This window comes from Chanodichthys erythropterus, chromosome 5 (genome assembly GCF_024489055.1).
Source record: "Chanodichthys erythropterus isolate Z2021 chromosome 5, ASM2448905v1, whole genome shotgun sequence".
Classification (NCBI taxonomy): Eukaryota; Metazoa; Chordata; class Actinopteri; order Cypriniformes; family Xenocyprididae; genus Chanodichthys; species Chanodichthys erythropterus.
The window spans coordinates 6,776,213-6,798,918 of record NC_090225.1 but is presented as its reverse complement, the minus strand read 5'-3'; the positions used below and the strand labels follow the sequence as shown (position 1 = coordinate 6,798,918).

Here is a 22,706-nt window from a genome sequence, read left to right as displayed (position 1 = left end):
AACGATTAATCGTTTGCAAAATAAAAGTCTGTGTTTACGTAATATATGTGTGTGTTCTGAGTATAATAATTATGTATATATTAATACATGCACATACATGTATACATTTAAAAAATATATACATGTATAAATAAATATACATATTTATATATATTTTATATTACATAAATATAAATATTACATATATAAATATAATTTTTTTCTTAAATATATACATGTATGTGCATGTATTAATATATACATATTATACACAGAACACACACATATATTACGTAAACACAGACTTTTATTTTTCAAACGATTAATCGTTGTGCAGCCTTATTTAAAAGTCTTTATTTTGTTTTTTTTGGTGCACAAAAAGTATTCTTGTTGCTTTATAATATTAAGGTAGAACCACTGAACTCACATGAACTGTTTCAAATATTTTTTTAGTACCTTTATCGACCTTGAGAGTTTGAATGACTTTGCTCTCAATAGAGGCCTCATTGAGCCATGGGATTTCATCAACAATATCTTAATTTGTGTTTGGAAGATGAATGAAGGTCTTACGGGTGTAGAATTACATGAGGGTGAGTAATACATGACATTTCATTTTTGGGTGAACTAACCCTTTAAAATCATGTTCAATCATACATGTCTAAACTTCATATCAAAAAGTGCAGTTGCTGATTAAAATATGAAGTTTAAAGTGTACTCGGTTCAGAGTTTCATAATGTTTACTTGCAATTACTCTTACACAGGTAATTTGATGCTAATAGCATGAATCGTATAACATTTCTTCATCTCAAAAGGTAGCGAATGCCGCAGGCAACCCAAAGAACATGAGTTTGAATAATGGAGAGAGTGAACTGAAAAATATATACATTGAATACAATTTAAGATAAATGCATCTGGCAAAAATGAAATTTATCCTATTCAACTACACTTCAAAATAGACAGACACTTCTGCAGACACAACCCTTATATATAAACAGATTTCCCCCCTCCACACTTGGATTAGGCACTTGGCTATGTTTGCATTTAGCTTTAACGGAGAGGGTTGGAGCAATTGTATAATGCTCGAGCAAGTGCTTTCTATAAATGTTCAATAGAGGTTATGCAAAAGCTCCTTATATTCATGTTCTGTCACTCACAGGATATATTCTCGCAATGTTTTACAATTGACAATACAACCAGTTGTTGTACAATATATAATACTTGACAAGCTAGGTTTTCCAAATTACTTAAAAGCTACATGACACTTCATTTATTAGCAGTGAATCTGATTTTACTGGTGCAATGGCAGTTAAATTCATTATCGGCCCTGTCATACAAGGCACATGGCAAACAAGGATTATGTATAGGCCTAAATATACACACATGAGAATAAATACATAAGAATGAAACCACAAAAGAGTTTGGTGACAGAGGTTATGTAGGATAGAAGGCAAAATTTTCAGTGATTAACTAAAATTTCAGTTTGTTCCTCACCGCAAGCTATTGTGTGGCTTTAAAAGACTTGGTATATAGTGCACAGATCGTAGGAAGTACTTTTATGCTACGTTTTGTCCTTTTCTAAACTTGACAGCAGCAGTTGCTATCCACTGTTCCAACCTGTATCAACCTGGACATTCACTTAATCACGAAAATAAAAATTATATGGGTTTCATGAGTACATAATGACAGCATTTTCATTTTGGGGGTGAAGTATCCTTTTAAGACCTTTTCAGTTAATGCTTGAGCTTCCAGGCCAAGAAAACAGCAGACAGAGCGATCCCAGCAGCAGCAACAAATTGGTAGTTGTTTTTCCTGAATAACTCTCGATAGCCCTCTTCTCTCAGCTCTGGCTGTAGAATAGTTGCTGGCCTAGCATTAGATTCTTCCTCTTGGTAGTTGGTGGAGGCTGACTTCTTACGGTCTGATGCCTCTGAATCATGCCCATGTGGATCACTGAGAGGAACTACATTTTCTGTGCCAATATGGTTCTCAGAGATGACTCTGCTATGCTGCAGCATGCTTGGTGGCTGACCATTCAAATTTTCAGCAGATGGCTCCTCAGCAAACCGGATTTCATTGACCAGTGTCTGACTTGGACAGAAAGATTCGTAGTGGTCTTCCTCAGGCTGGTTAGGAGTCGAGGGAGCAGCAATGTGTGGAGGCTCACACCAAGAGGCAGAATCAAGGGAAGCAATGGCAGTGGAGGTCTGCTCTGCAAGACTAGTAGACCGTCCAGGTTCTGTGGAAGACCCTATTGATCTGCTGATCTCCAAATCATCAGAAACCACTGAGCAAGGCTCTTCTGGCATGGCAGGAAGAGGCTCTGCTCTGTTCTCCTGGGGTTCTGGATACTGAAGGGTGCCAGGTTTGCTGAAATATTCCTGCTCGATGGAAGAGGGAGGGTGTGTAACCTCCTCAGTAGGTGCGGATGATGTTGCCTGACCTGTTCTAGTCGAATTTGTTTGGCCATTAAAAACTGGTAATACAACAGTGTTGTTCCTCTGAACAAGCTGCAGAGAAAACAGAAGTCACAGAATACAACAGATTAATTGTTGAATAACTGGAAAAAGAGATGAAAAAATTCTGTATATTGTAATCAATTACTATCACAACTTGTAGTAATTGCTTTTATGAGCTTTTATTTGCTAACTGCATGATTTGTATTAACTTAGAAATGTATTTCTGGACATATGGACATTACTTGATCACATCTGATAACAGATTACTCTAAAATAAATGGTAATGTAGAAACTAAGGCTGCCCTCAACTAAAGATTTTTCTAGCCGACTAATAGTTGTTCAAGCGATTAGTTGACTAATAGCAAGTGTATATTAATAAGCTATATAAATCATAATAACAAGCCTTTAATTGCCTATTTATATATATATAATACATAGCCTAATCAGCACTCAAACTCAAGCATAAAGCTTGCCACAATGCACCAGCAAAAGTAATGATTATGAATGTGAACTGTAAACATTTTAATAATTTATTGATAATGTTTTCTGCGTTTTTGGCTGCAGAAATTAGGTTGACGATGCTGACTGGTCATCTCAGCAATAATGGATGTTTATGAATGTTTCATACAGATTACATAATCTGAGAACATTTGTTTACCACTTAAATTGGTTGACAAGTGCTTGACATTTCAAGCTTTCTATAGATATAATTCTCAAGTCTGTGAGGCAAGTATACACTGAGTTTTTTTTTTTTTTTTTTTGACGTACTTAAACGTGCCGTAGAGCGTCTTTTTAAAAAATGTACTATAAGTCTAAGGTGTCCCCTGAATGTGTCAGACGTGAATACTGCCCTTGTCTAATGCTTGAACATGAGCTGGTATATGCAAATATTGGGGGTCATACATATTAATGATCTCGACTGTTACGTAACAGTCGGTGTTATGTTGAGATTCGCCTGTTCTTCGGAGGTCTTTTAAACAAATGGATTTATATAAGAAGGAGGAAACAATGGAGTTTGAGACTCAATGTATGTCATTTCCATGTACTGAACTCTTGTTATTTAACTATGCCAAGATGAATTAAATGTTTAATTCTAGGGCACCTTTAAGTTTACAGAGACCGAGACAGCAGAAAGCTCATCCTGTTTGTTTCTTTAATTTACAAAGGCACAATGTTTTCTTGTTATTGTGGAGTTACACAAATTAAAAAAGTAGACCAGTTTCGAATTATGCATTACTCTTATCTGTATGACCAAAAATGGAGTATTTAAAGTTGTTTCCGCTGTTATCAGAAAAAATGCAAGTGATTGCATTGGCGCCTTCATGTCACGCAGTAAGCAAGTTAATACTTCAGTTTTCACTCTCCACAAAAACACTTGGTATGTACCTAATAATAACACATATTTATCTAGGTTAACATTAGAGCGAGCAGCCAAGTTACTTACAAGTTTCAAAGCCATTTTTGAGGTTGATGGATGACAGGCGAAAATTTGGATTTCTTGCCCAACATTCTGTAATTAATCATAAGGATCTGTCTCTCGCATACTGCGTGACTTTGCCACAAGTGTTTCTTTTTCTGCGAATAAAGCCCAAAGTATAGTTCACTTATTACGCGTACGCGAGGGTCAGCGTATAGTGCACGTGACCTCGAATTTTGTCATCTGAAGAGTACATGCATACTGTACGCGCACCGCTGGATTTTTTGTAACAGTGTGCATTTAATTTTTTTGCAGTTATTAGTTTATCCACACGGTGGCAACCGTGCCCTGGGGGCGTCGATTCACAAGGTAGTCAAAGACAAAATGCATAAACAGAACAGAACGCATGCAAGCTACAGTGACAATGGAGGCCTATACAGACGTGAGATTGTGCGAAGAGGTTAGAAAGTACCCTCATTTGTACTACTCAAGCATAAAAGCATAAAAAAATGTTTACATTGGTGGTAACTCGTCATGGTGAAAGATTGCTCAAAACTTTACAAGCGTCGAATGCCTGTGTACGAGTCAAATGAAGTATACTTTCCAAGGCTGTGCGTTCGACTGTGCGCGTACACTAGTGCATAAAAAAAACTAAGTATACCTAGGGCTTAACAGACTGATAACATTTTTGGTCGACTAACATTTAATATTAGGGGGCAGCCCTAGTAGAAACATACATTTTCTGTAAAGCTGCTTTGAAACTATATTTATTGTTAAAAGCGTAATACGGCTGTTAAGTCTGACGTCACGCGGCAGCGCTTCTGGGTCCAAACGCTCTATCCCATACCACAAAAAAAAAAAAAAAAAAAAAAAAAAATCAACAAACAGTGCTAATATACACACACGATGTGGTGTAATACTACCAAAAACTTATAATCATAACCTTTATCTCCATACCAAAATTCCAGATGGCTAGACAGTGATACATCTTTTATAAATTGCTAAAAAATTAATGTCTGTGATGCTGTGAGCATGGAGACTGTTGTGTAGACTAAGTATTTTAAATGTTTAACTTTTTAAAATGTCGTCGAGATGGCATTCTCAAGTGAAACGAGTCAAGGCTTGGACCCAGAAACGGCGTTCCTTATGTCACGACTTAACAAGCGGATACAAATAAACGTGATTTGGACTGAACTGAAAACAAACTAGCAACAGTATAGCTTTGCCTAAGAACAAAAGTGAAGTGCTTTGGTTTGAGCATTACCTCATTTGCAGTTGGGTCAGAGATCTCTTCAGGCTCCTGAACTGTCCTTTCCTCTCTCAATGGGGGATTAGTGTCTTGGACAGGGAGCTTCTCAGAGGTGTCAGTGTCCTTGACTGCGATTGGCACCTGGATCTTCTCTGACATCTGAGAACTCTGGGAGGTGGTGGAAGGCTTTGTAATTTGAATTGGAGAGGTGTTTGAGGAGGATGCTTGAGCAGTTGAGGTGGAGAGGACAGTTTCATCAGATAATGAGGAGATGGAGGTTTGGTCTGTTAAATCCAAGCCATCTGGAGTATCTAAATCAGTTGTTTTGTTCTCAGCTGGCCCAGTGTGGGTTGGGACTTTGGAGACTGAGACTATAGTGGAGGGAGGTGCTTGGGAAGGAGCAACAACCACAGGTGCAATTTCAGCTTGGGACACTGGTTCAAGAGAAGGTGCTGGAACTGAAGTAGGAATGTTCTGCACTTGCTGTGTCTCTGGAACTTTGGGAACAGGAGCAGGAGATGGTTCTGGGGCTGCAATGTTGGAAGGGGGAGTTGAATGTGCTGGGACGTCCCCTGCAGGTGGATTCAGCAAAGGAGAAGTGGTCACTGGGACAGTATGAACTGTTGCTGTGGTTACGGTTGCTGTGGCACCAGCTGAAGAAAAAGAAGGAGCTAGAGCAGGTGCAGGTCTAGGCACAGGAGCAGCAGGAGCTGCATTATCTATAGACAAAACATAAAGAAAAAAGGAATTCAGAAATAATGTCCCTCCTTTTCATAATTAGCTGTGAACACAAGCAAGAAAGCTCTTACTTGTGATTCCCCTGATCCTGTCATAAGCAGTGCTCATCTCATCAGCCAGTTCTCTATGTTCACAGTTCCTTAGTGCAGTGATGAACTCATCAGGCCAGTTCTCTCGTCTGCGCAGATTGTCCAGAAGTGTCTGCATAGCAGTGAAGTTTCCCGAAGTTTCTCTCTTAGCTTCGACCTCTTCCTGCAAAATTAAAAAAATGTAATTAGTAAACAAAAACAATTTAACTGCATATCTGGTTATAGTTGTGATGTTATTTGTGTTCATGTGATTCATCTTACCCGATCAGTGATTGTGAGGCATGCCAGGTGAGGTAATATATCTCTCACTTTGACCGTTGACGAAAAGCGAGCCAAATTTGGCCTGATCGCTTTGTTATAAAATTGTTCACGTGTCAATGACATTTTTGCGCTTCAAAAGAGAGTGATAGAAAAAGATTTTTATTTAGTGATTTACAGTATTGATATTAATTACACTAAATAAAAACACATACTTTGAAATGAATATAAGTACCTGCTTTAAACCGTAAAATTCAGCTCTTCTTTGTGTCCCTGAATCTGGACTCCAAATCAGCCCTGGGAAAAGAATAACAAATTGTTATTTAAATCTTTGTTGTGAAACCCTTAAAAGCGTAAAAAAATGTTTAATGATAACTGAATTGGCTTAAATTATCATCAGCTAGGCAGAGTACAGTCTGCTGACAATGCCAGAAATATGATTGCATCATCTCATAATGCATCCTGGATTGCACTTCTGGATGAGGAAAGCAACTAAAAGTGAAAGTGAAAACTGGTGTATTTTGAGAATTATAGGGAAATCCTTAAGTTTCCATTTGGCCTCCATTAGAAAAGAGTTTCAAACATAACAGAAAAATGAAAATGCATTTGACATAATTGCAATCTTAAACCAGAAATTAATGTTGTGAAAGTGAAATGTAGAGCAGATGTGATGAATGTAAAGCAGATTTTACATCATCTTGCAACATTTACTCATCAGTACAGGGGATGTCCCCAAACACCCCCATAAATGTCTATGAAAGGTAGAGCGGATGTGATGATGAATGTAAAGCAGATTTTGCATTTGCAGTGGAGTGGATGTCAATAAATGCCCCCATACTTTCCCAAACTCACAGGCATACTACATTTATCATTATTTTTCAGAGCTCTGTCCCATTTTTAGTCTGACTATATGTCAGTAATGCAGTGGTTCCCAAACTGTGGGGCATGGAGTTCTAAAAAGGGGGCACTGCAAGGCTAAGGGATAGAGTACAGTCAGCAGATTATTATGCAAAATAAACCTCCTCAGGGTGATACAAGACACCGCTGTGAAATTATCCAGCTACTTGTCACATAAGTAAATAATTGAACACAAACTATTAATTTGACATTATATTACCTCATGCTTGAGAGACCTGTTATCAGATGTAGAGATTGTTTTCGTGGAATAACAGACCGCTAGATGGCGCAACTGAAGAATCAGAATTGAGTATTGCAGGGAGTAAATATATAAATTATGCATGTTTCTGCACTAAGCATGGACAAGCATGGACTGCCAGTGCCAGGTAAACGTAAAGCAGACAATGAATCTACTTCAAACTCACAACTACCAAAATAACATATCTATACCAGATGAGACTAATTATAATTAGTGATGCTGTCTACACTGGATGCGGCAAGACATAGACAAATCCCTGAGAGTAAACTGATATTCCCATTTGCGCTCACGCAAATTCTGACATAAAGGATGCTGTTTGACAGTATGAAGCCGAACAAGTTAAGACTTCACATCAGGAACACAAAGGTCTCGTACACTACACACTGCATAGATTTTTTGTAGAATGCATTTGTCACTCCCATAAATTACCGCACAGTGTGTGTACAGAACAGGATTAAGCACTACAAGGTGAACCAACAACCGAATTTAGCTTACGTGACCAAAGAGAAGCTGTTGAAGTTGAGAAGTTGTAGTACTGTATTCATTGCAATGTTTCAAATAAATCCTATAGGATTTCGCAAGCAAGGCCATGTCTGAGACAAATCCGATCTCTACCTCCTGCAGACACATTTAATATGCCAGTTAATCAGTATGTGTGCTAAGCTTCTGAGTACACGTACAGTATATCTGTAAATCATTTTAAGTGCAAATTATTTAAATGTTTAAGACAAATTTGCTAAATAATTGGCACTTAAAATGGTCAATAGTAGGTATATTATCTAGAACTATTATCTAGAACACCACCAAAATGACCATGACATGGATGAATACTTTAGTATTTCTGTATGGTAGTCAGTACAAAACGTGATGTGACTTGGACATTACCCTAGTGGAAAAATTAATGATCTCCAAACATCAAAGCATAAAACTACTGCTGTTCTGTAACCATTGCTCCTCTTTCCCTCAAAATGTGACGCTGGACCACAAAACCAGTCATAAGTCGCACGGGTATATTTGTAGAAATAGCCAACGATACATTGTATGGGTCAAAATTATCAAATTTTCTTTTATGCCAAAATCATTAGGATATTAAATAAAGATCATGTTCCTTGAATATATGTTATAAATCTCCCACCGTGAATATATAAAAAAAATATTTTTTTGAGTGGAAATGCATAGCTAAGGACTTTATTTGGATAACTTTAAAGGTGATTTTCTCAATATTTAGATTTTTTTGCACCCTCAGATTAGTTGTATCTCGGCTAAATATTGTCCTATCAACAAACCATACATCAATGGAAATCTTATTTATTCAGTTTTCAGATGATGTATAAATCTCAATTTCAAAAAATGTTTGGTCCAGGGTCATATATATACTGTGAAGGAAGGAAATCATGTTCAAAACTGGGATGCCAAAAGCCAATGGAGTAAAGTGACAACTCAATGCCCTGGTCTTCAACAGATACTCATGTCATTTGACTTGTTCAGTCTGGCTATTCACTCACAATAAAATAAATACATAAAATATTCCCATTCATTATACTCCAGTTAATACAACTTTTTTTGGGCATAAACAACGAAAACAACCTGGACACACCTACTGTATTCATTCATTATTAGTACTATTTTCCACATGTTATAATATTAGTATAAAAGTAGTATATAAATTGTAAAATAGAATAAAAAGTATACAGTGTAATACTACTTTATTACAGTATAATATACAATATAAAAAGTATGATATAGTTAAAGACAACAACTGAAAACACAGATGCTACATGAGTATTCAGTCATGTGTAACCAAACTTTTGACAAACTTATAGGCAAAGGGAGGGTTCAAGGGAACAGGTCGTCGGAGACTTTGGTCTGTTTGCACTTAAACAGCTCAGAAATTATAATCTGTTGTCAGATTCAATGATACTACTGCTCTTCTAAACCAAGGCAATGGCAGGTTAATCCACAGTTCATGTCCCTCAAAGGTCACAAATTAAATATAGTTTAACTGGAACAGAGCCATGTGTTATTATCTGTCATCTTGTATGATAACAGGCACATAGAGATCTACTCTTAACACTAAACTTGACAGGTATTCAGGTGCTGTCCTTCCTCGGAGCTAATGTGCAGCCAACCAGATTCAAGACTATTCACAGTTTCTAATAAACTATTATAGGGTTTAAAGCACGAGATTGAGGTCACAATGACAGACTGCTTAACTGGCTTCACTTCAAGGAAACTGGCAAACCAACTCTCACGTGGAATGTCCTCTAAACGACCGTCATTTCCCTGTAAAATCTTGAAGGAACCTTGTCAAGTTCTTGGAGGTGACCAGGAAGCAACTACATATCTTGATATAGTATACCACACTTTAAAAGTAGCCGATACCACAGTATATACCACACTTTAAAGTATGCTACACATTGTGCCTGACGTAAATGATAAAGATTAGCAACAAAGAACAACATTTGAATCCCAAACAAAAGTGATTAAGAAGAGTTCACAGAAAAAAAGCATGCTTTTAAAGTCGAGTTTACGCCAAAAAACTAGTCGCAGGACACATAAATATACAAAACGCGCATATAAATGTGTTAAATTATTGCATTTTGACTTCATGTGACGGGTATTTACAAGACACAATAGCCTTTTTGTAAGTGAAATCGTACCCCCTTAGCATAACCGCCTTAGCTTTGTGCAACAATACATTTATACATGAAACACAAGTACAGTATAACTAACGCACAAAATAACTAACATACCATAAATGCAAACTGTATTTGAGCTTACCCTTTAGACTAGAGGAAGGTCAGTCTATGAAGTCTTTCGCAGATTGAGCCACTTTCGTTTACACGTCTTCCGTCAGGCATTTAAAGCACAACCCTCCCCTGTCATCACACGCTTTGTCTTTTTCATTGGATCTCCGAACTGTGTTTCAACTTGTTACAATAGAACGCCACTAAATTCTCATATTTCCTGTATTTCCCGTGCTCCAATTTTGGAATGTTATTGGAACATGACAACTTTAAAAAACATAACATTATTATGTATCATTCATTATGGTGGCAGTATAGCGATTGGAGAGGACAAACTGTGAGGTCGAAAGTAGACATTATGCCTAGTCAGGTAGACTTTGAAATATATGGCTTCATATTTTAATTATACAGCTGTTAAAGGTATGGTAGCTGTAAAATCTGATAAAGACGGCACTTGATAAACTTTCTTGAGGGAGGGAAAGGACATGTGCTTCATAGTGAACGTGCCATATACTTCCAGTTATTGGTATGTCTAAGTCCCCCGAGCCGCTGTTTTTGTGACATAATACAAAAAATAAATATGAAATGTGTACAAATATTCTAATATGCTGCGCGTGCGTTTAACAGTGTGTGCGCAGACGCGAGTTCCCAGACATGCGCGTTTATATGCATGCACTGCACAGTTGACAGAAAAAGGGGCTTCTCCCAAATGTTTATTTATTTATGTTTTATTTTATTATTTGATACTGTTTTAAGCCCATGAGCTTGTAAAGTTGAGTAGCACTGGTGTGCACCTTATTTTTAAACTGAAATGTTGCACCTCATTTAATCACATTTGTATTCGCACGTCCTGATATTGCTGAGTTAGATGCGTTCCTGGGTCAACATATTTTGTTGATCCTTGAACAACATTCTAGTCTGAAAATTTAACCTTTATTCCTACCCCTAAACCTAACCCTACCCAAAAGTTATACCAAAAAGAGCAATAACACTGATGTAGAAGCACCAGTTCATGATTTTAAGCCTAAACATGACATAATCTGTAAACTTGTCCCTGAAATCTGATTGGTTGATTTGAATGTTGTTCTAGGATCAACAAAAACGTTGACCCAGGAACATGTTGAACATCGTGGTTTTGCAATGAAATAAATATGTGGGCTACTATATTTTGGTTCAATAATATTTTTACTTTAATATTTTGTGGTACTAAAGAATATTCACCTCTAAATTATGCACCATTTATTTCTATATAAAAATACAAATAGGCCTTATAAAAACACCTTTTTCAAATTATGCAGTATATTTAAGACAATAATTGAGCAAAACTATTTAAAATCCAACGAATGGAGGCAGATTGGTGCCATCAGGTGGAAAGTAATAAAGAATATAATATTTTATATTATAAACACTATTATAAACACTATATGCCTCTATAGCCATATTAATATTTACAGGGTATTCCTGTTTATTTGTTCTTGCTGAGATCAGTGTTTTCAGACATAATTATATTAATATTTGGATATGTATTTAGACATTATCAATTTGTTGATACTTGACTACTTGTCAAAATTTTTAATATGTAAAATGTTAATTTATAGTGTCAGGCAATGGCATTATTATTACAGTCAAACCTGAACACAGAGAAAGCATTTTGTTACACAACATAATAAAAATGTAACCGAAATGAACAGGAATGCTTTATCATGCTTTATTTGTGGATTGTACACCCCAAAGATTCTCTGTATTTCCCATTAATTTTACAATGATTTAGCCTTTTCGAATCATGTCCATGATTTCTTTTTGTTCACATAGTAAGTGCCACAAGTCACCAAATTTCATACCATTCCGATGAAGTTACAATTTTTAAAGAAATAACTTTTTTTGTTGTTCAGAAGTGACTGACAAACACCAGAGGGTTAACACGAGATTGGGTGGGGCCATTTGTTACTTGAATGTGGAAGGCTTCCATTGTCAATCACTTCCAGCAAAAACCAACTCATTATGCTGCTTGATATTGCAAACTTGTATTTCTTATCATATTATTTTAATGTATTGTCTTAAATATAAGCACACTGATTTGTAGTGCAAATTGCTTTAACGTTTACAGCACTTTGTTATTTTTCTAGTTATTTACGGCTAATGAACTGGAAGTCTCACACATTCACAGAAAATATAACTTTACTTCCATGTTGCAAAATAGACAGAATAAAGGAAAAAGACTGTCAAAATTCTTAAGATATAACTTAATTTTGTCATGTTTAATTGAAAAACTAAAGCAGTAAGACATGGCAGCAGCAGCATAATAATATATCTGTAAGAAACTGTTGTGCTTGTCTGTGCAAAAGCCTCCATTATGCTACAAGGTATTCAGGTGTTTGGTGTTTGCTTACTAGCCAAGTCACCTCCATGTATATTTCTCCAGTGGGCCTTCCATCTTGTCCCTATCCATCTGAATTCCCACGCTGACTGGTTCTTTCACTTTCTTCACTGCTAATCACTTACTTCCCTCGATTGCAACCAGTCGTCCTGTCCCTGCAGCTGAAAAACACCCCCACAGCATGACGCTGCCACCACCATGCTTCACTGTTGGGACTGTATTGGACAGGTGATGAGCAGTGCCTGGTTTTCTCCACACATACCGCTTAGAATTAAGGCCAAAAAGTTCTATCTTGGTCTCATCAGACCAGAGAATCTTATTTCTCACCATCTTGGAGTCCTTCGGGTGGTTTTTAGCAAACTCCATGCGGGCTTTCATGTGTCTTGCACTGAGGAGAGGCTTCTGTCGGGCCACTCTGCCATAAAGCCCCGACTGGTGGAGGGCTGCAGTGATGGTTGACTTTCTACAACTTTCTCCCATCTCCCGACTGCATTTCTGGAGATCAGCCACAGTGATCTTTGGGTTCTTCTTTACCTCTCTCACCAAGGCTCTTCTCCCCCGATAGCTCAGTTTGGCCAGATGGCCAGCTCTAGGAAGGGTTCTGGTCGTCCCAAACGTCTTCCATTTAAGGATTATAGAGGCCACTGTGCTCTTAGGAACCTTAAGTGCAGCAGAAATTTTTTTGTAACCTTGGCCAGATCTGTGCCTTGCCACACTTCTGTCTCTGAGCTCTTCAGGCAGTTCCTTTGACCTCATGACTCTCATTTGCTCTGACATGCACTGTGAGCTGTAAGTTCTTATATAGACAGGTGTGTGGCTTTCCTAATCAAGTTCAATCAGTATAATCAAACACAGCTGGACTCAAATGAAGGTGTAGAACCATCTCAGGGATGATCAGAAGAAATGGACAGCACGTGAGTTAAATATATGAGTGTCACAGCAAAGGGTCTGAATACTTAGGACCATGTGATATTTCAGTTTTTCTTTTTTAATATATCTGCAAAAATGTCAACAATTCTGTGTTTTTCAGTCAATATGGGGTGCTGTGTGTACATTAATGAGGAAAAAATGAACTTAAATGATTTTAGCAAATGGCTGCAATATAACAAAGAGTGAAAAATGTAAGGGGGTCTGAATACTTTCCGTACCCAGCCAGACTAAACATATATATATATAAATATATTATATTTATATAAGTTTATATATATATATATATAAATAAGTTCATCTTGGCTAATGTCACATCTAACTGAAGAGCTCCTAAGTAAATGTATACATATACATTTTCTTGTATTTTCCACATTTGTGGAGATCATTCATTGCTGGCCTATATATTGCAGGAAGAGTAAATGTCAGAATGTATTTTGTATTAGCCAAGGAGGCTTTTAGTTGAAAGAACCGTCATCTTTTAAAAGCACCTAAAGGTAATCATCCATTCGGCACTAATAGAGCCTACACTAACACAGCATCCACTTTGAGCTCTTGACTGCAATATAGCTTGCTCAAGTGGTTTTTCCACAGTCTTTCCTTTCATTCTATAATCTTTTGAAACCATATACAAATAAAGACATATAGGCCCTACAATATTAAATATACATATATGTATATGTATATGTATATGTATATATATATATATATATATATAAATCCAGCATTGCTTACCGGCATAAGGTATGTTGCATGGTATGGATGCTGGTTTCTGGTTTGCTGTTCTCCAGCATGGGAAGCAGGAGTTCTTGAGGACCAGTTACACCAGCTCAGTTATGCTGGTCCACCAGCTAAACCAGCACAATACCAGCTCTTACCACCATAAACCAGCCTGGACATGGAATTCATATGTAAATATGTAATATGTCTATGAAACTTTTTTCGGTAAATCATGCTGAATGTTCTGAAATGTTAGTCCCAACATATTAAAGGCACAATATGTAAGATTTTTGGATTAAAATATCCAAAAACCACTAGAACAGTGGTACATATTGTGTTGACTTGTGTGCTTACATCATCCCAGATGTTTCCAAGAATGTTTAAAAGAAATAAGCAATTTTGACCAGGATACGTACTGTTTCCGTGTGTCACCTATCAATGACATCATACCCGCGTTACTCTTTTTTTTTTATTTTGTAGAAACCACGGTAAAACCAAAGACGCTTTAATATATTGCGTGTTTTATTAGACAAGGGAACAACTGTTTGGATACATTTATAGACAGAAATCTAATCATATATAGCTCAGCACATTTAGTCTTACTGTTTGAATCTTGTTTTCTTGATTTACCGCAAGTACCATGTTTTACCATGACTAATATTGATCTAGCTTACTGCAGTGAGCTTAGTTTATAACAGCAGATGGAACTATGTGCTTTAGAAACACCTGTAATATGCTTGCTTCCAGTTTCTTTACACACACCACTTAAACCTAAAATAATCATTCATAAAGTTCGAAAAGGTTGAAGCGAATTACAAGGGTGTTAGCAGTGGGCTGTGTTTACATTTATCTGCGCACGATCGCTGCCCAGCACTCTTCTTCGTACATCTCGATTCTTTTCCACCAGCTGTGAAGACGACATCTCCCATGATTCCATGCTCGATTCTCGCATAACCTTTACTTTGAATAGGCGACCTCTAGTGGTGAAAAACTACATATTGTGCCTTTAAATTGAATTTGAAATTAACCAACAACAGAAATAAATGATACACATTATCATAATTTGTAAAACATATTTTTATTGTTTACATACTTGAAACATTTCTGAGTGAACATATCATATATTAATTAAATAGACAACAGACAAAACAGAAGCAGACTAGTGACAAAAAATAATTAAACCTTTTTGGCCTTGTGTAACTAACCAGGGCAAGAACAAAAGATTTGCGTATAGTCAATACATGCATTAGTGCACAGTTTATTTTGCAAGGTGTAATATGTACAAAATATTACTAGACTTCTCTCATCACTTTTTATAAAGAATTATATTATTCATCAGCTACCATGTTCCAAAAACCAACACAAGATGATATGACCAGTTAGCAGCTGGTTTGTTGATGGTTTACCAGCTTGGACAAGCTAGTCAAGCTAGATTCAGCTATCATCCAAAACACAGCTATCATCTTAAACTGAATTTCCAACACGGGAACGACAGAGGTCAAGGGTTAGAGTTCAACATTACTTTGATTCAGTCGTTCCCATGGTAAAGGGTCACTATCCTCCGTGACTGTTGTGTTTCGCCGTTCGCTCCAAAAATGCTCGAGTTCTGGGAGAGTTTGACAGCATGCATCCGAGTGCCTTTCAATTGTAGTCCCACATCCCCGCTCATCCAACACCTTCATAACCATCGTGCGCATCTCATTTCCATTGCCCTCGGTTTTCAGTCTGTGTTTAGAACCTCGACAAGCCAACAGCGAACACAAATTGCTAAGACTTTCTCTGAGCGGCACATGCATGGTGAGAAGGATGGCGGGAAAAAACACGCTGCTCAAGTAAACGCACACCTGAGCGAAAATCAGCAAACCGGCTGAAGGTCTGCAGCTTTCACCAGAACTATGACGCATCCACACCCAAGAGGCCCATTCAGGAAGCATCATGAGCGTGTTCACGGCGATGACGCTTAAATACATCAAGGAATTCTCATATTGGCGTGAAAGAAAAACCTCCTCGTTGGTACTGGGTTTGATGAGGAAGATGGTCCTGATGTGGCACACAGCAGAGAGGATGATGGGAAGAACATAGATACCCAATGGTAGCATCTTACTGAACACTCGCATAGCATCTTGGGACTGAGAGGTTAATTCAGTGACACACAGACTGATGTTTCCCTCTTCCTTTAACCTGGAAAAAACAATATCAGGAACCGGAAAAACAAGTGCAACCGTCCATATGATCACTAAGGTGATTATAACGTTCTTTTGACGGAAATTCGACTGGTCCTCGGGATGAGTGGAAAAGTCATGGCGTGCTTGACTCGTCGCTAACAGTGTGAAAGCTTTGACCGCCAGACAGCTATGCTGGATCCACTCCGTAGTTCTGCAAGCCAGTAGTCCGAGAGTCCACGAGCGCATGTAGTATGTGAACGCGCGCGCGGGAGCGCACACAGAGAGTATCAACAAGTCAGTTACACTCAAGTTGGCGAGCATGACATACGCCTCAGATGCACCCTGGCTGGCAAAAACGTAGATTAGAATCACGAGAACCAAAACATTCCCGCCGATCCCAAGCCCACTGATTGCGCCGAGAACAGTCGGTATGATTACTTTAGTATCTTCACCTTCTAACTGCTGAATGCCACCGTCGTAACTCACAAATGTGTTGTTTGCTGCCATGTCCAACTCCACGAGATGTAATCCAGTAGGAACTACTCTGCTGTGGATGAACCTTTCTGTGCGCGCGCTTGGCTGCTGATGCGATATTTTAAGAGATGCCATTCAGTGTCGTCAAGCATCAACGTCATCGTAGCTGAAGGGAAACACAAACCCAGATTTGTCTATTGTGCATTTAAAACATACTAATGGCATTCCCATTTTCTCACCAGTGCAGTTTGAATGAAGTAAACAATCTCAAAAGGTCTACTTTTTGTGGATTGTGTTTTTGTGCAAATGGTGACTGAAAAGCATTCAGATAGTTATCAAAACATATCTCACACTGTGAACTTTACCACTTAAAGAATTACGAATAAATGGAGGTTTACAGTGGAATCTGTGGAAACATTTTAGGAGTTTGGGGAAATATTTTCTATTGCATCTACTGTGAGTGTGACTTACAGCTGAAAAAAAGTGCCTTGCTACATTTATCATATTTCTTTTCTTAGTTCATACATTCATGTTTATTCTGTATTCAAGCATCTTGTGGCTCAGAGACCCTGCAGTCACTCTTTTAGACTTGCTTTTACAATTCTGGGCCAGTGTGTTTATGTAATTTCTTCTAGACATAGTGCCCTTGGCTTTACTTTTACAATTTCTAACAACAAAGAAAGAGCAAAAATGTTTGCTTAATGTGCAGAGGACAGGAGGTTATTTTTATTCCTCTTGGAGAATTTCTTGGAAGGTCAAAGGGTTTTTACTTGAGGGACCTGCTTTTATAGAAGATTCTATAAACACGCACAATATTGCTTTTTTTCTCTGCTGTCAGTCAGTGCTTTTAGATGTATGTATGTGATTGCCCCTGGGGCATTAAAAATATTTTAATAACACTCTGACAAACAATGTGAAAAATCAGGGCAAGATATTCAATGGAATGAAATTCAGCAGGGGTGCAGAGAGATTTTTCTTATGTATTTGGAAAACGATGCTGGAGCCTATTCCAGAGTATAGGCAGGAAATTGGCTTAAATAAACTTTTCTTTTTTCAATATAAAATATAATTTATAGTGTAATCAAACAAACAAACAAACAAAAAACACTCACTGGTAGGGCTAGTTTATTGACTTCTTGTTTCCAAAAACATAATGGAGGCTCTTAGCTAAATTTAATTGACATTTTTTCATTCAAAACACATGATATGAGGAATGCTGAGGTGCTATAAATGTATTAATCATTTATAATTTATAGTGGAGCATTCTCATTCATTCATTGTATTTCTCAAAAGCACTTTTCTCACTTTCTTACTTTAACAGGTGATCTCTATAAGGGTTTGAACCTCCATTTTGTACATTTGCTTAGTGATTATAGAATGCTTCCATCCCAAATTTGAATTTGTAATGTTTACAATAACTAAAATAGTAAATTCAAGGATTGCATAAAATAATTCTGAAGTGCCATAAACAGGGAATAATCTTTAAATTAGATTTAGGACAGTATAGTTAGTATTACTTTTTCCCTTTTTTATTGCTAAGAAGAATCAGGAAGTAAACCATATAGGCCTATAGTTAAACAATAATTTAAACCATTATTATTATTACTATTATTATTTGTAATTCTTAAATATATTTCATAATGTTCTGAACAATTAGCCTAAACAAATAAACAATTAAATTGTCTTAAAATAATTCTTTTCAAAATAAAATATATGACATAAATCTACACATTTTTTAGCAATTTAAACTTATTTTCTATGTAGCCTAATTCTAACAATTTTGCAACAACAGTCTAACACCTATCTAGTTACACAAAATGAATACCAGTACATTAAGAACAAGCTAAATTACACAAAAAACATGAAATAATTTGCAAATGTTTAAAATCTCCAAAGCTTTCGATAGTTAGAATGAAAAATAGAGATTAGTAATACATATATTTATCCTGAAGAGGGCAGCAGAGTCCATAAAGCCAAATACCATGACCGTAAAAAAAGGTAAGTTTATAAGTAGGCTAATATGGCGTAATTAGAATAACATTAGAGACACTATAAACCTTAATATTTTAATATTGCATATGAAATGAAAGCTAAATGGAGGCGGTCATCGTCTTCTGACAGGTATTCGCTTTTAATGAATGATGGCTCTGAGTCAAGTTGTTTCACACAAACAATAATAGGCTATTCAGTCCATTAGTAGCTAAGCTCATGGCCTCACAAGAAGTTACTTGAAGAACACTTTAAAAAAGGGTGTCAAACTCAACTCCTAAAGGGCCACAGCCCGCATTCTCGCAAAGCTTTGTTTCAAACATGCTCCAATCCACTTGCCACATTGTTTTCAAGTAATTCTGACCGGGTTAAAGGGGGTTAAGGCTATATTCCGCATGACTTTGGCCCACAGGAGCTGAGATTGACACCCCTGCTTAAAAAACTTTTCTCACACAATTGCAGAGTAACTGTGACACAAAGTGGGACGCCATACGCGCGGAAATGGCATCATTTTATCTTGATCCACACGCATATACATTTATGCATAGCATTCGCGCGCTAATCTCAACGTTATCTGTGGCGGTAAATAAAAAAGCGCTTTTCCCGCGCGCTGGCCGCAGGGCGGGATTTCTCCCTCAAATAAGCTACTCAGCACATAACCCGGACGTTAGGTTGACTTCTAAAAAAAACAACACAGAAATCGACTGAAATTAAAAAAAGGAGAAAAGTTAAATGAAATGAAGAGTTCAATTGGGAAGAGATGAAGAATAAATAGAAGTCATTGTAGATAACACGTACACTATTTGCTCATCTATTTAACATTCATTGAATTGAATAATCCGACCTTATTATCGTAAATAGCCTTCATATTTACTATGAATATGCTAATGCATGTTTGCTGGAAGCAGTCTATGGCGTAATAATTTTTTCATCAATATATGCATATCTCCTCACCTAGATTCACAACATCGGCTGACTGCAGCTCTATATGGAGAAACTGATTTGTAAGGAGGGGAGTATCCTTTGTCTTCAGCCATCTTCTGATTGCCTCTGTTCTAGCTATTTGTAGCTGCTCGCCCCAGGCCAGGCAAGTTACATTTCAATCAGTAGATTCATTGGAAAGTCATTACCCGAAACTAGACGCTGAAAGGCATGACGTCATTAGCCGAACTCAGCGCGCATTAATTGGCTGTCACTTTGCATACGAACGGCGCTCGGGCCCTCGGCCAAACACCAGTTTTATCTTTTCCTTTTACGGGAAAATAATAGACAATTTATCATTAATCTAAAGCTAGAAATATTAACAAGTTAAATGTCATTTCCTGCGCTCAGTTGTGTTAATCCTCTCCTGTTGCTTTATGCCCTTAAGCGCTCTGCAAGCGTTTCCTGAAACTCTTTGAATATTCCCTGATCGTTGCTTTACACGTCCCCTATATAAAAACCGAGGCTCTTCTGTGAACCATTGGCACCTTATGTGGTAACTAAGCGTAACGATTTGTGTTACTATTTTATTTTTCCTCCTTTATAAAAAATACACTTGAGTCAACGTTCAGAAATATAGGCCTACTCTAGTCAAGATCAAGCACTTAGTTCACCCAAAAATGAAAATAAAATCATTTATTTCTCCACACCCGTAAGACCTTCGTTCATCTTCGGAACACAAATTAAGATATTTTTGTTGAAATCCGATTGCTCAGTGAGGCCTGCATAGGGAGCAATGACATTTCCTCTCTCAAGATCCATTAATGTACTAAAAACATATTTAAATAAGTTCATGTGAGTACAGTGGTTCATTATTAATATTATAAAGCGACAAGAATATTTAAAAAACAAAATGGGACTTAAATAGTGATGGCTGATTTCAAAACACTGCTTCATGAAGCTTCGGAGCGTTATGAATCTTGTGTTGAATCATGATTCGGATCGCAGGTCAAACCGCCAAACTGCTGAAATCATGTGACTTTGGCGCTCCGAACCGCTGATTCGACACAAAAGATTCATAACGCTCTGAAGCTTCATGAAGCAGTGATTTGAAATCGAAATAAAAGATTCATTATGCGGAATCACGAAGCAGTGTTTTGAAATCGCCCATCAGATATTGTTGAAAAAGTTATTTTATTTAGTTTTTTTTGCGCACAAAAAGTATTCTCGTCGCTTCATAACATTAAGGTTTAACCACTGTAGTCACGTTGACCATTTTATCAATTTCTTTTAATACCCTTCTAGATCTCAAAAGACGCATTATCATTGCTGCTTATGTGTGGATCAGATACCCTTGGATTTTATCAAAAATATCTTAATTTGTGTTCTGAGAACAAACAAGGTTTTACGGATTTGGGACAACATGAGGGTGAGTAATTAATGGCAGAAATTTTATTTTTGGGTGAACTAACCCTTTAAGGCCTGGATGTCACTTGAAAGGTCATTCCATATGAAGAGAAAATGTGGTTGTTTTTCCATTACTCCATTCACCAAATGTGTTCCAAACAGCTACATTATGAGACACAATTTCCCTGCTCTCTCCAGGCTTCCCATTTCAAGGGCGAGTATGTTCACTTCCATATATAATTTGCTGAAGTATTAGCTTTTGTTTATTAAAATGATTTTACAAAAGACTTAGTTAGAAATTTAATTAAAAGACACAGGAAAAACCAATAAAATAAGTACCAATTAAAACAAAATTCCTAAGAAAAATGTTTCTTTTTAAACTTTTTGATTAGAAAAATGGAAAAAACATTTCTTAATATTGTCAGTTTTTCATGTTTTTTAAAGTTACACAACACCCAACGACATGTCAAAATCCATACAAACCAAAGTAGTGAAAAAAAAATTGAATTTACTTTTATGGTCACTTAATTGTGAGATATTTTATCCAATATATTGTCCACAGTATATATTATGGACAATATACTACATAACTGTCTATTTTTGTTTAAAGGTACACTATGTAACTTTTGACCCACTAGCTGTTTAAAATAAAACTGCAAGAATTTTGTTTTGGTTGTGCTTTGGCTCTGCGTTACTGTGCAGATGAATATGGTTCTTTCTCATAACTAAAAAAGAGAGAGAGGTTATCCTACTGCTCATAAAACATTCAAGGCTTAAGAGATATAACCAGTTTAGATGGAAAGGATCTCAAGTTGACTCTGATGTTACTGTAGCTGTACCCATTAATAGACGTGGTACTTCTTCAAAAATAAATACATTCCAATACAGCGCTACAACAACCTTAATGAAATGACTGTCTTAATAACAGTAACATTTTCTCTGTGGTCATCAGATTATGCTCAATCGAAGGCCATGCTTTGATAGGTTAATGACGTTTGCCTTTCAAACTGCTAGCAAATGCATCACTACCGACCTGTTTGAGCACAAATCAATCAGCGGTCAAGGGCAAAGACCAAAACAACGGCAGACGCACAGTTCACTCAGATTAAGACAGCGGAGTTTAAAACAGTGGTGCTGGGCGAGCGTGTTCATAAATGAACTAAAATCCTTTTGATTAATGCACAGAGATATTCGCCTTTGGCTTTGACGGCCTCCCACTAAAATAAACAAATGACACGCCTAAACCTCCAGACGCTGTTCGATTAGCTCCAGAGTGTATGTGTGCCCTTTAATCCAGGGTCACACAGAAGTGAAGCATGTGTGTGGGTCAATATGAGCATGGGAATAATGGGTAAAAGATACATCATGCAGATGAATACTTTTTGATAAGAAATGGCCTTAGATAGGAAATATACACTGATTAGGCATAACATTATGAGCACTGACAGAGGAAGTGAATAACACTGATTATCTCTTCATCACGGCACCTGTTAGTGGGTGGATATATTAGGCAGCAAATTAACATTTTGTCCTCTTAGTTGATGTGTTAGAAGCAGGAAAAATGGGCAAGCATAAGGATTTGAGCGAGTTTGACAAGGACCAAATTGTGATGGCTAGATGACTGGGTCAGAGCATCT

General features: G+C 37.1%; 2 protein-coding genes across 2 annotated transcripts; both read right to left on the bottom strand.

The window, feature by feature from the left end:
* Positions 1-282: 282 nt before the first annotated feature.
* On the bottom strand, positions 283-10,227 carry mavs (mitochondrial antiviral signaling protein). The gene is made up of 6 exons (XM_067385108.1): positions 10,124-10,227; positions 6,422-6,483; positions 6,190-6,319; positions 5,911-6,091; positions 5,117-5,820; positions 283-2,486 (listed from the first exon to the last, which is right to left on the bottom strand). Exons 3-6 carry the CDS (start codon positions 6,310-6,312, stop codon positions 1,710-1,712), a joined length of 1,785 nt encoding a protein of 594 aa, XP_067241209.1. The 5' UTR covers positions 6,313-6,319; positions 6,422-6,483; positions 10,124-10,227; the 3' UTR covers positions 283-1,709.
* A 5,391-nt stretch (positions 10,228-15,618) lies between these two features.
* Positions 15,619-16,785, bottom strand: LOC137020495 (G-protein coupled receptor 151 protein). Its single transcript, XM_067386144.1, has one exon. The coding sequence runs from the start codon at positions 16,783-16,785 to the stop codon at positions 15,619-15,621; it is 1,167 nt and encodes a 388-aa protein (XP_067242245.1).
* Positions 16,786-22,706: the final 5,921 nt, after the last annotated feature.

What these genes read in the sequence shown, in the direction of transcription:
- mavs (XM_067385108.1), bottom strand. Translation starts at nt 6,312, where the DNA reads ATGTCATTGACACGTGAACAATTTTATAACAAAGCGATCAGGCCAAAT. An exon ending in CAGGATCAGGGGAATCACAA is followed by an intron (nt 5,821 to 5,910) that starts GTAAGAGCTTTC and finishes TTTTGTCTATAG; the next exon opens with ATAATGCAGCTCCTGCTGCT. An exon ending in CTGACCCAACTGCAAATGAG is followed by an intron (nt 2,487 to 5,116) that starts GTAATGCTCAAA and finishes TTTTCTCTGCAG; the next exon opens with CTTGTTCAGAGGAACAACAC.
- LOC137020495 (XM_067386144.1), bottom strand. Translation starts at nt 16,785, where the DNA reads ATGGCAGCAAACAACACATTTGTGAGTTACGACGGTGGCATTCAGCAG.